Source organism: Macrobrachium rosenbergii, chromosome 58 (assembly GCF_040412425.1).
Source record: "Macrobrachium rosenbergii isolate ZJJX-2024 chromosome 58, ASM4041242v1, whole genome shotgun sequence".
In the NCBI taxonomy this organism is placed as follows: Eukaryota; Metazoa; Arthropoda; class Malacostraca; order Decapoda; family Palaemonidae; genus Macrobrachium; species Macrobrachium rosenbergii.
This window is the reverse complement of record NC_089798.1, coordinates 21,803,937-21,816,056: the sequence shown is the minus strand read 5'-3', so window position 1 is coordinate 21,816,056 and position 12,120 is coordinate 21,803,937. Positions and strand designations below refer to the sequence as shown.

Here is a 12,120-nt window from a genome sequence, read left to right as displayed (position 1 = left end):
TATATATATATATATATATATATATATATATATATATATATATATATATATATATATGTATGTATACATATATATATATATATATATATATATATATATATATATATATATATATATATATATATATATATATATATATATATACACACACATACATACATACACATATTTTTAGTTCAACGATGACTGGAATCTTTATTTACGAAAATCAGTGTGCACAGAATATACTTGAGTATGTTTCTTTAGTTATTTGGAAGGTTGTTGGATACTTTTGTTTAGCGAAGAGATGAAGTGTAGAGTTCCGATGTTTTCTGCTCATTTATGTCTCGGAATCCGGGAAATGACATAGAGCTAGAGATGAACTTTTTTGCATCCATTTTGAGGGAAAATCGAGTTAAAATATTTCAAAAGAAATATTGTTGACTCTGAAATCGTCGAAGATGCGCATCATCTGCCAGAGTCCTCACATGTCAATCACCAAGGTGCTTCCCTTTGAAAGAAATTCCCGGTCGACCTGCACACCGTATTTTGATCTACATAAAACAGTGATGGCCGTGTTATTATCACCCTCGGAAATGCGTTGCTCAGAATCTTCCAGGTCATGTCCGTTAAAGTATTGCTGTAAATGATGACGCAAGGAGTGTTCGGAACTTCCCATGCAAGATGGTGGCCGTGGGATTGAAAAGAAAGGAGAAACGGAGTGACCATAAAGTGATCTCTCATGCGATCTGAAGCCTGTCGATTGTGCTCGAGTTTCCTTGCGGATCCCCGAGAGTGATGGCAGCAGTCGTATGAATGCTGAGCCTGTTGTTCGGTGTCAGTATTTGGGCGGCGCAGTTCTTGTATCTTATAAGAAGATACAGTTTGGGTATGCGGACGGCAACCTCATGTCAGCGGCAGTGAATCACAAGGAGGCTCTAGAATACAACTGAGTGAGTGAGAGCGCAAAGGGAGACAATAAAGAATCAAACCTTCGACCTAAATCACGAAAAAGTTGATAGGTCTATGCTGTGGAGTTCAAGCTGCCTCATATTCATGCGTTGTAGGACAGTCTTTGTTATTTTGCTGAAATTGGCCTGTTTCTTTCTTTGCACTGCCTCATCTTTTTTTCTTGAACTCATTCCAGTGTTCGTGAAAGCAGCAACTCAGTTTTTATAATTCGACTTTTTGAGGTTGCGTTCAGTTGTTCAGTTCATCATTTGGAAATTCAACGGAAACTGATACATCCGCTAGTGCTGTGTTTGACTCGTGTTTTATTTAGATGAAAGGCGACAATCACTGCCTGGACGAAATGTCTTTCGCTCAAACCCGTCAGAACTCAGAGAAGAAGCTCCCGCGCCCACAAACAAATATTCCAGGAGGGAGGCGACGTGCGTATCTCACAGGCAAGATCTAAGGAGGTCATCACTGACGTAGCAATGAAATCTTCTGGAGGAATTTGAAACTACAAAAAGCTTTTAAAATAAAACTGATAAGTGGAAGAGAATCAGTGAATAAGGCCTCGAAATACAAAAAAGCGAAAAATTGTGTTGTAAAGGAAACTGATAAAAAAAGGCTGAAAATTCGAAAACGGCAAGGCTTTGAAAAGAAACAAAAATGATTTGCCAAAAAGCTCAGGTAGCAAAGACTCAGAAAACGCAGAAGCATTAACTAACATTAGTGCTGACGGAAAGCACAAAAGACCGTGAACAGCCAGGAATAGTGAAAGCTGATGAGATCTCAGATTTTGATAAATCACAAAAAAAAATGAAAAGTAAAAGGAAAAAAAAGCAAATTACATCAGACGGCAAATCAAGTGAAATTCTTAAGAAATTTGAAGGAAAGGAGCACAAACTCAATCGAATGTAGATGCATGAATCACTGGAAGAAAAAACTGATATAGAACGAGGATATAGATTAGTTTACAATTCAACAATAATTCAGAAAAATTTCCCTGAAGGTTTCCTCCCACCACAAACGAGCGCAAATCGTCTGATGAAATGCTCACGAGAGAGACGCTGAGAGAGAGTAGGCCTATGCTGTTTCCTTTCAAAACTGAGGCTCGTGTTTCTGATGCCCTAATCCTAATGCCTGAATGAAGCGAGAGACAAAGGCAGGAGAAGTAGACGACAGAGCTGCCTCTGGAAAGACAGAAGGTGAAAATATTCAGGGAAAACGAAAACAGTGAGAGAATTTCGAAGCTGTCATGTCTGAGAAGGAAAGTCGCCAAACCAAGACTGGACTTCCGAACGACGGCGTCACCGGAAGATCTTGCTAATGGGAAATTTCATTCACTATTTTAACAGAATAATGCACGAATAGGCCAGTAGACAACAGCTGTGCGCAGTGCCGCTAGAGATACGAGAAATGTCGTTACTGTATAAACGTGAGTAAAAAGCATTATCATTTAGGGCGCGAAAGAAGTGTCATTTCAATGTCAAACATGCGTGACAATTAGAAGCGGTTAGTGAAATAAAAGGCATCGCTTTTAGTTTTCTATAAAAGAAAACTATTGAGATGGCTTTTTTTCTGTCCGTCCGCCCTCAGATCTTAAAAGCTACTGAGGCTAGAGGACTGCAATCATCAAACATACCAAATTGCAGCCCTCTATTCTTAGTAGTTTTTATTTTAGTTAAGGTTAAAGTTAGCCATAATCGTGCGTCTGGCACCGCTATAGGTGCCAACAACACAGGTCACCACCGGGCTGTGGCTGAAAGTTTCATGGGCTGTGGCTGAGAGTTTCATGGGCCGTGGCTGAGAGTTTGAGAGTTTCATACAGCATTATACGCTGTACAGAAAACTCGATTGCTCCGAAAAAAATTCGGCACATATTTTACTTGTTTTTTCAAGCTAACGCTCTGGGAAAAAGTGCTGCAGAGCTTCGTATACTGTTGGTGCAGTTTCCTCCACTTCCTCCTCTTCCTTGCAAGTGCCAGCGGCATGAGTGGCACCAGAACAAATTCCAGCAATCAGCAAAGCAAGTCCAGCAATGGGAGTGCCCTCAGGAGAGGCAGCAGTTACACAACTGCTGCGCACAGATGTGTCTGTAAATAAGGTGCTAACAAGGATGCCAGGAGGCAGGTCATGGGGAATTCATAATTCCCAGACGGCCATCCATCCACTGACGTAGAAATTTAGAAGTCATACTCGTATATCCTATCTTGGAACTGCAGGGTTGATAGTGTTTTCGGTTTTGATTTTTTTCGCCACTGTATACATACTATAACGTGCAGGTGCATCATACAGTGCATTTACAACAAGTACGTCAACATTTGGTGTGACCAAAAAACATAAACGAGAAGAGAGTAGCAGAAAGCTCGTGAATAGGGTAGATGATGAAAAAGTTAGTCAAATTGAGATTATGTTGTCAATTACACTGGGAGGGAATAGGTCATTCTTCACTCTCTAGCATCACAAATTCAGGACCACTGCTTCCACTTTCCTCAGTATTTACATTTATATGAGTGGACAGTTAACACTTATGTAAAAGAGATGATTAAAAATTATTTTGTGCTGCTCCACTTCTACTGTACATGGGGCTCTTCAACATCATCTTTTGGTCCCGTGGGTTTCTGTCCCCTAAAAGATAGGTTTGACACAAGTTGTTAAATTTTTATATTCTGTCATTATGGTTTTATGCACAACCACAAAAAAATCGTTTATTCAAGAATAGCAGGGGTACAGCAAAAATTACGCAAGATAATTGTGCAGCCTCTCAGCACTGTAGATCTGGGGAAAAATAGCCATTGTTGGTACATTTTGGGACCGAACTGTGAAGCAGAAAATCCGTACACTATCCCTAACACAGAGAAAACACCTTATGACATCCATTCAGGTTTCATCCATATAACTTGTTCATGGAGTTTATGACTAACATTTTTTAATTATTATTTTATTATGCTGCACTGGTGCGTTCTTGGAATCTGCGAGGTTGGATTACAAATGACACATAACAGCTTAGGAATCTCTAAGGGTCAAACTGCCATTGAGTCACAGTGCACCTTGTATTATACCAAACCAGTCACTTAATCTACCACTCACTTCACTCCCACCATAAAATCTTTTAACCTCTCTCAACAGCTTCTGTACTATACATCATCAGTAATTTCCATTTGCCACATACTACTTTTTCCCATCTTTTTTCAAACATCTCACATATCTGTTTCAAAGCAAACACTTGATACATTTGTGTGTGTGCGTGTGTGTATGGTTTTAAGGATATAGAATGAACCTGCATTTGGAAAGGTAATGATGACTTAGTTAATAAAGAGTATCATTTTGTGTCAGTTTTGTAGCGGAGGGACTAAGTTCATCGATGCATGAGATGAAGAGGAAGAGCATAGTAATTGTAAGTGAATGTTTGTTTCTAAATTAAGATGTTTAAAAATTAATTTTAGGTAAGAGAGATTGGCAAAGAATATTATGAAGGGCAGTAATTATTTTAGAGGGAAATGGAACTGGGAGATCAGGGCAAAGGAAAAATTATGTTGTAATTACTTCCATGATACCAAAAAGGCGTATGCTACCATTTTTATTTGTGGATCAACAACAGAAAAAGGAAGTCACACAAATGGAAATAATAATGTTTCAGTATGAACTATCTTTGCCTTTGCTCTAGACAGACAAAATAGAATAATCATTGAAGGTTCATTTCGCATGCAACTTGAAAACCATTGACATTTGTTAAGCACCCATTGAATACTGATTTAGATGAGATTCCTTTTATTGGTTTTTCTATGAAACACAGTAATTGGCTTTGATAATACAGAAACCTGTCTTTGTTAAAGTAGCTCCTTCACCATTTTTTTTTTACTTCGCAGGATCCATTGGAAGACATGAGGCATCGCCATGATATACCTTATCATGGTGGTCTTATCTACTATTGCATTGCCATCCTGTACAGGAATGGAATCAGCCTTCCATTCTGCCAGGACCAAGCAAGCAGTCAGTCCTTCCTTCACCAGCAGAGCTTCTCCTGACACTGCATTATCTAAAGAAACTGGTGGAAAACCATATCTACTGCATCCACTTTTCAGAAAAGAGGAGTCCAGCACCTTTGATGTAGTGACAAACCTTTCCTTCTCGAAACACAACTCCGTCTTTGGCCTTTCTGTAAATAAACGCCCTTTACGGCAAGACAGCAGCTTATTCAAAGGTAGACACCGCAAGCATAACCACCAAGGTAAGTTCATTTCTTGCTATGCATTGACTTAAGCAAAGATGATCTCTTGCTCTTTTGTTTTATTTCTACCCTTTGCAATGATAGCCACTGATAACCAAATAGGCAAATGGTCTCAACCTCTAACAGCTGAAACAAAACTAAAGCTTTAAGAGTGTGGTAACCCTCTAAATTTAATTAAGATTTTAGTGCATGCTCAAATTAATAATAAATAGAAACACTATTTTATGTTTTTCCTCTGTATTAACTTTCCATGTTTAAAGAGACAATCTTTTGTTTTTAACTTCAACAAATAATGAGAAACAACACCCAGATTTAGATATGAAAAGAGAATTCGACGAACCATTTAAGGCAGCAACATGACAAGTAGGAGAAAGTATTTTTTTTTTCTAAATGCATTGCTACATACGAAGCAAAAAAGAAAACTTGCATTTTTGAAAACTGCGTTACATCAAGTAAATGCTCACACTATCTTAACAATTCGTCTTAATGCTAAACTATTTTCGCTTTAAAGACAATCCAGAAATATAAAGGAGTTGATGCTGCCAAGGTTTGACTGTATTTGAAAGAGACGCCCAGTGGTTGGAGCTTTACTCATTTGCTCAGTCTTCTACCGAATCTCTCCACCAAGGACGTCTTTTGGTGCACTTATAAATTTTCCAAAAATAGTGCGCCCCTTCAACACGGTGGGAACATTTGCCAGTTGCTTTGTAACTCTGGTGAAGAGGGTCTTGATGAGCATAATGGCCCCATAGTAGGTGATGCTTCTTTTGCCCACTGAGGAATTTTGGTGGACCCAAAATTTGTCGGTGACATATAAGACTCTGGACACGTATTGACACAACAGTATTGCTTGATATTTATTTACATTTTATGCTATAAAGCTGGTTATGGTGTCATTTTAAATACGAATCCGTGTAGTATGTTCAAAAATGGCAATCAGCTGAAGTCAAAATAACACTTTGCAATTAGGCCAGTTCTACAAATAACTCTGTCAGAATCTCAAAGGGTTAAATGAACTTTGTATTTTGGTATCAAGTAGCAGTGTCTAATTAGGAGCAATGGCTCAGAAGTAATAATAAGCCCTAGGCTATACAGTAATGCACATTATTTTCTTGCAATATTTAAATTTAAAAACCTTATCTTCAGAAAAATATTATGACAGAATTGAATCATATAAGGAAAATACACTAAAACATGGAATTTAAAAGTAAAGCTATAAAATCATGGAAAACAGCAAATCAGTTCTGTTTGTGAAAAAAAAAGAAAATTAGGGTAACATCTATTGTGAAATTATTCTGTATGCTTCGTAACTCACAATGATTACTTGGAAAGAGCTTCTTTCATTTAATTATATATTTTTTTATCAAACTTAGCTTAGAAGAGGCTTCTACCAATAGTATATTTTACTTACTATGGACAGAAGCTTTATCTAAGCAACATTCGTTTAATTATGAATTTTTTACCAACAGTAAATATAATTTTGACATAAGTTTCTTTGGATAATATTCTTGGACCATTACAGCTGTTCTTGACTGCTGACCGTCAGGAATTTGGTAGGCACCTTGCCAGCTCGCCTCCACTGCCCTTAATCACCTGACCATTGTCTGACATTTAATGAAATGCTGTCAGTTGTCACAATGCCATGAGAGCTACGAAGGACAATCGAAAGTGTGTTGCTACCCTTAACTAAATACTGGTTTCAGTAGTGTTGCACTGGGAAATACTTGACGTGCGCCAAAACAAATATTCTGTGATGAGCATGTTCATTTAGCACGCTGAAAGGATAAAGTAAACATGATCCAGATCTTTTGTATTTAGCATGTAAACATTCATAACTGAGGCTTCTGAGTGAACTTACTAAAGATAAATAAAAGAAAGCTTGGCATTTAATTTGAACCCGTGATTACATAACTGAATTGGCCAGAGCCAAGTTATCCACTGACTTCAAGCTCATTTCATTGCTGTTTAAGTCTCACAAACATGACGAATTTCAATCAGTAGAATAAAATAACCAATTCCTACTTGTTCCTTGCTAGGTCTGCAACCCATGGAGTTTAGCTTTATCACAGTTTAGGATTCTTAAAACTCTTATGTCTATACTTGGCCTCTAAATACTCCCTGTGCCTGAGTTTTGTTTCGCTTTCAACTTGCGCATTCAACATAGGCCTACTGAGTGATCGCATCTTATTTAGGTCCTGGTCATGAAATAATAAGAGTTGCCTTCTGAATATTATATTGCGTATTATCTTTATTTATGAGTTGTGAATATCTTTATAGGTAAAGTTATCAGTGGAACCAGTGGAGAAGAAAGTCGAAGACCTAGACGGAGATTTGCAGAACGCAAGTTAAGGATTCGTCCACTTCTGGTAAGAAATAAACAGGTCTGCTACATAGACTGGTATTTAGTATCAACCTTACTAGAAATTACTCATGTCGCAGTATCCTCGCATTTTATTAACTCTCTATATATACTATATATATATATATATATATATATATATATATATATATATATATATATATATATATATGTGTGTGTGTGTGTGTGAGTGTGTATGTGTGTATATATATATATATATATATATATATATATATATATATATATATATATATATATATATATATATATATATATATATATATATATATATATATATATATATATATATTTATATATATATATATATATTTATATATATATATATATATATATATATATATATATATATATATATATTTATATATATATATATATATATATATATATATATATATATTTATATATATATATATATATATATATATATATATATATATATACTGCTTAAAAATCACAGTAGATGCACGTGACTTCAGTGTATCAGCGAATCCCACAGGAAAATGACAGGCAGAAGTTCATTAACGCATCGTCTGGGCACAAATGGGACACAGATGAAGGGAAAGTTGAAAAGTAAACAAAAAAAACAAGAATACCAGATAGTCAATTGTCAAAGGATAATAAACAGAGATAATCAAGGATAATTCGGGATCAAGTAGTCACAAACTAGAACATAGGCCTAACTACAAGAGATACGAAAGTTTAGCTATACAAAATCCAAAAACATGATAAAACTTTTTATATATATATATATATATATATATATATATATATATATATATATATATATATATATATACACACACACACACACACATACAAACACAAAAATATTCACAAAAGAACGTTATTGTGAGATATTCGGGGTTTATATATGAAAGGAAAAGGGAAGGCACAATCATTTTATTTACAAAATAAGCAACAGAGAATGGCTGTGAAAATAACTCCTGATTAGCAAGACATAATATAGTTACGCAAGAAGGGCATCTTTGTCTTTCCTGCGCTTTCACTCTCACAGATCTCCACTCTTCACCCTTCCTTCTGAGAATAGTTGGGAGACTCAGACGTATTTGAATATATATATATATATATATATATATATATATATATATATATATATATATATATATATATATATATATATATATATATATATATACATATATATATATATATATATACATATATCATACATTATGCAACTACATGCTCAGCTTCATCAACTGTGCAATACACGCACAGTATGTTAATTTCGGACCCTTCCTTTGTTTACCATATTGTTTCTGCGACCTTGAATTCTTCAGTTCACAACACATTGCTTTCAGATATACACCTGTAATATTAGTTTCCTTGATGAGTGCTGTCTATGAACATGTATTGTGATGAAACAAGTTACTCACCAAGTATCTGAATTACAATTCTTGTAAACTCCAAGTATCACTGAGGCTGACACTGATTTTGTCTCTGGGCCTTGTTGAAGTACCTGTCATTACGTTAGAAGGAGCTTGTGCTGAGTCCCTCAGAAATGCAAGTAAGTGTTTCTTGTGCTGTTCTCCAACATAAATGCTGATCCTGCAATAGTGTCAGACTAAGACAGTTCATGCATGTTCTCCTTGTTTGTTTTCTAGCCTTTTTTCCTTGTGTCAGACAACTGAGCTTCTCAAAACTCTGCTGAGACATTAGTAAACAGGGGGAGGATTCTAGGTAGGTTCTAAATAAGTGATATGGAGTATTTTGAAGTTCTGTAGCCACCAAAGGAGGCTTTTGAATACCCCCAAAAGAAAAGTAAAATTCTCAATCTTCTTGCTATTTGTAAGCAGGCCAATGTTTGTCAAGGTGGGTCTGGGTCAACCCACACTTTGGCTGATGAGCTAAAATTTCTGTCCGTCTCTTCAAGAAGAGACTGACGCACATTGTTTGGGTTATCAATTCGCCTATCCCCTCATAAGCATGAGAAACCAGGACAGGTTTTACAGAAACACTTCCAAGTACAAACTTTATGGGATTCAGCCACAAGAAGGTACATAAATTACAAATGCCTTGAACTACGTAAGCACTTCACCTTTTGTATGAAGACACCATGGGAATGAAAAGTATACATTCAGTTTTGTTTAAGACAGAACAAAATAATATGTAATATGTAAAATCCAAGAAAAAACTTTGACGAATTTCATTACGTTGAGACGAAGGTTTGAATAACTATATGACAGAAAATGGATCTTGCTCACTTGAGAAATGAAGCCTTCGGCTAAGTCATTGTACAATATGGGGCTTCTCACGACTCCTGTCTAAACCAGAAGTTGATTATCTGAGGGAAACAGCGGTTAACTCCTATCAGTAGCTTGAATTGCTGGTAGCATCGTGGAGAAATAATGTAATTAAGAATAGAGTTAGATTACGAGAAACAACAGCACTACAGAGAATGAATGAAAATGATGAAAAGCCAAAAAATGAATGAAGTGTTTCAAAAAAAACTTGAAGGTTAATTAGGTATGATGGAATGAGGATTGTACCACCACGTAGTGGATGCCTTTCACTTCCTGAGGTGAAAGTTTTTAGTTATTTATTTATTTATTTTTTATTTAGTCTGCCAAAGTAACAGGATATAGTAAGGCAGTGTTTGTTACAAGTGCACAGCGTTTTAGATAAGAGCATGGAAAAAACGGTGCACAGTGTACTTTAGTACCTAAGATAGGGGAGTAAAAATTTTTATAACATGCAAAGCAAGTACAACGAAATTTTTTTGGTGTTATATCTTTTTTTATAAAATTTTTCTACATTATCATTAGTATATATTATACATCTCTTACCAAACTTTTTCAGAATTTTCATTATCGACCTAAGAACTTGGAAACAGAGCAGCAAAATGGTAGCGGTTACAGCCAAAGCTTCAAGATTCATGGAAGAAATTTTATTTCAAATGTGAGTGAAGTAGACGACAGGGTTTTAGAAGACAAAATTAAAAAGAAAATATATGATTATAAAAAGCCTATGAACGGGGACCCAGTTTCTTTATCTGCCGTATCAGAAGTGCGCAGTCTAGCAAACAACGTTCTAAGAATGATTACAGACAGTGTGAAGAATAGTCAAAACTGTGATAAAGTAAAGCGTAGCGTTGACTCAAAGAATCTGGAAGAGGAATTCGCTGAAGGGATTGGTCAACCAGACAACAGGTCTTCCGAATTACAAGAGACTTCAAATGACCCTGGCGGCCTTAGCTTAGAAAATCCAGACCATTCCCTTGTTTCACCCAGTGCCCATGACACTAGTGGCCCTACTAACATGACCAAAGCCACAAACTCCCCCAGACGAGGCAAGAGGAGAAGGAGAGGAAGAAGACGGCAGCAGCAAAGCAAAGACCTTGCTCTCTGGATTGATGAGCAGCAGGTCAAGCTCTTCAGTGGTGGGTTTTGCTTTCCTCTGAACTGATTTGTGCTTTGTTATAGTATCATGTTTCTTCATTCTAGCAAAGAAACTAGGGAAATGAAGGCAGTGCTATATAAAAACTATTACACATTTTATAAGGTAACTGAATAAAGTATTTAAATGTTTCATTATGTTGTCGGTTGCTTACTTGTTGCAAATCTTCTTCATTTATTATAGGGTACACGATGGAGATTTTTGTCATCCATGATGGGAAAGTGCTGCCTTACATCTTGGACCCAAATTTTGAGAAGCATTTGCCTGTGATCCCATATGAGGTAGGGTAATAATTTGTAAATGTCATGTCTGCAGACATAACTAAGTCACATTATTCAAGTATATGAAAGTGAACGAAGAATATGTTACAGAATCTAGGGAGGTTCCCACTTAAGTTTTAACTTGCATCAGTAACTATGTGCGGAATAACTGATTAATTTTTACTGAAATGTTCATTTTCCTTCAAGGTTCAAAGAGTCAATTTTACCTGGCAAGCAGGACGGAGGAGATATTACTACACGTTCGACCGGCTGCTCTCACACAACCCACAAATACTGGAGGCTCCTGTTGTGTCTCTCCCTCCTAAAGGAAGGGTTCCAAGGAAACCCAAAGGTAATTTGGAGTGATAATCTCCATAAGTAATTTCATTAGCTGTAATAAATCGTATCGTACGACCTTAATTACAGTATTTTGTAATGGGCCATTATAACTATCAGATTATACCACCAATAAAATAAAACTTGGCGAGAGATACTTCTGTAAAAATTCAACTATTGCCATTTACCACTGCAAAGCCCCTACTAGTCAAACACTTCCAAGATAATATCAACTTGAGTTGCGAGTCTGAGGCAATCTGAAATAATATGATAATCTTCCTTCGGGAATGCTCATTCTCCCTCATCATCATGAGCATCTTGAATCTGATTTTATTCATCTGCATGAAAAATAGCTTTCCAGATGTTTCAGATATCATGTAAGCTGGCTACTATTCAGAAACGCATAATATTGTTTTTGCTGTTTACACTTTTTCCAGGTAATTGTAATATTCTTAACTAAAAAAGAAATCATAGCTAATAATTTTGGCAGTATGCTATGAGCACTACTTATTCTTCCCAAGAACCTATCTGGGATTTAGTGTAAGTATTTTAATTGCAGTATTTGC

General features: G+C 36.1%; 1 protein-coding gene across 8 annotated transcripts in view; it reads left to right on the top strand.

Moving 5' to 3' along the window:
* The window catches only part of LOC136837195 (protein shifted-like), a 36,450-nt gene that overhangs the window by 4,752 nt on the left and 19,578 nt on the right, over nt 1-12,120 (top strand). For all 8 annotated transcript variants that reach the window (XM_067101864.1, XM_067101861.1, XM_067101858.1 and 5 more), the window contains exons 2-6: nt 4,800-5,161; nt 7,439-7,527; nt 10,362-10,941; nt 11,142-11,239; nt 11,426-11,570. In XM_067101864.1, coding sequence (XP_066957965.1) covers nt 4,828-5,161; nt 7,439-7,527; nt 10,362-10,941; nt 11,142-11,239; nt 11,426-11,570 — 1,246 coding nt within the window. In that variant the 5' untranslated portion in view covers nt 4,800-4,827. The remainder of the gene's footprint in view (nt 1-4,799; nt 5,162-7,438; nt 7,528-10,361; nt 10,942-11,141; nt 11,240-11,425; nt 11,571-12,120) is intronic.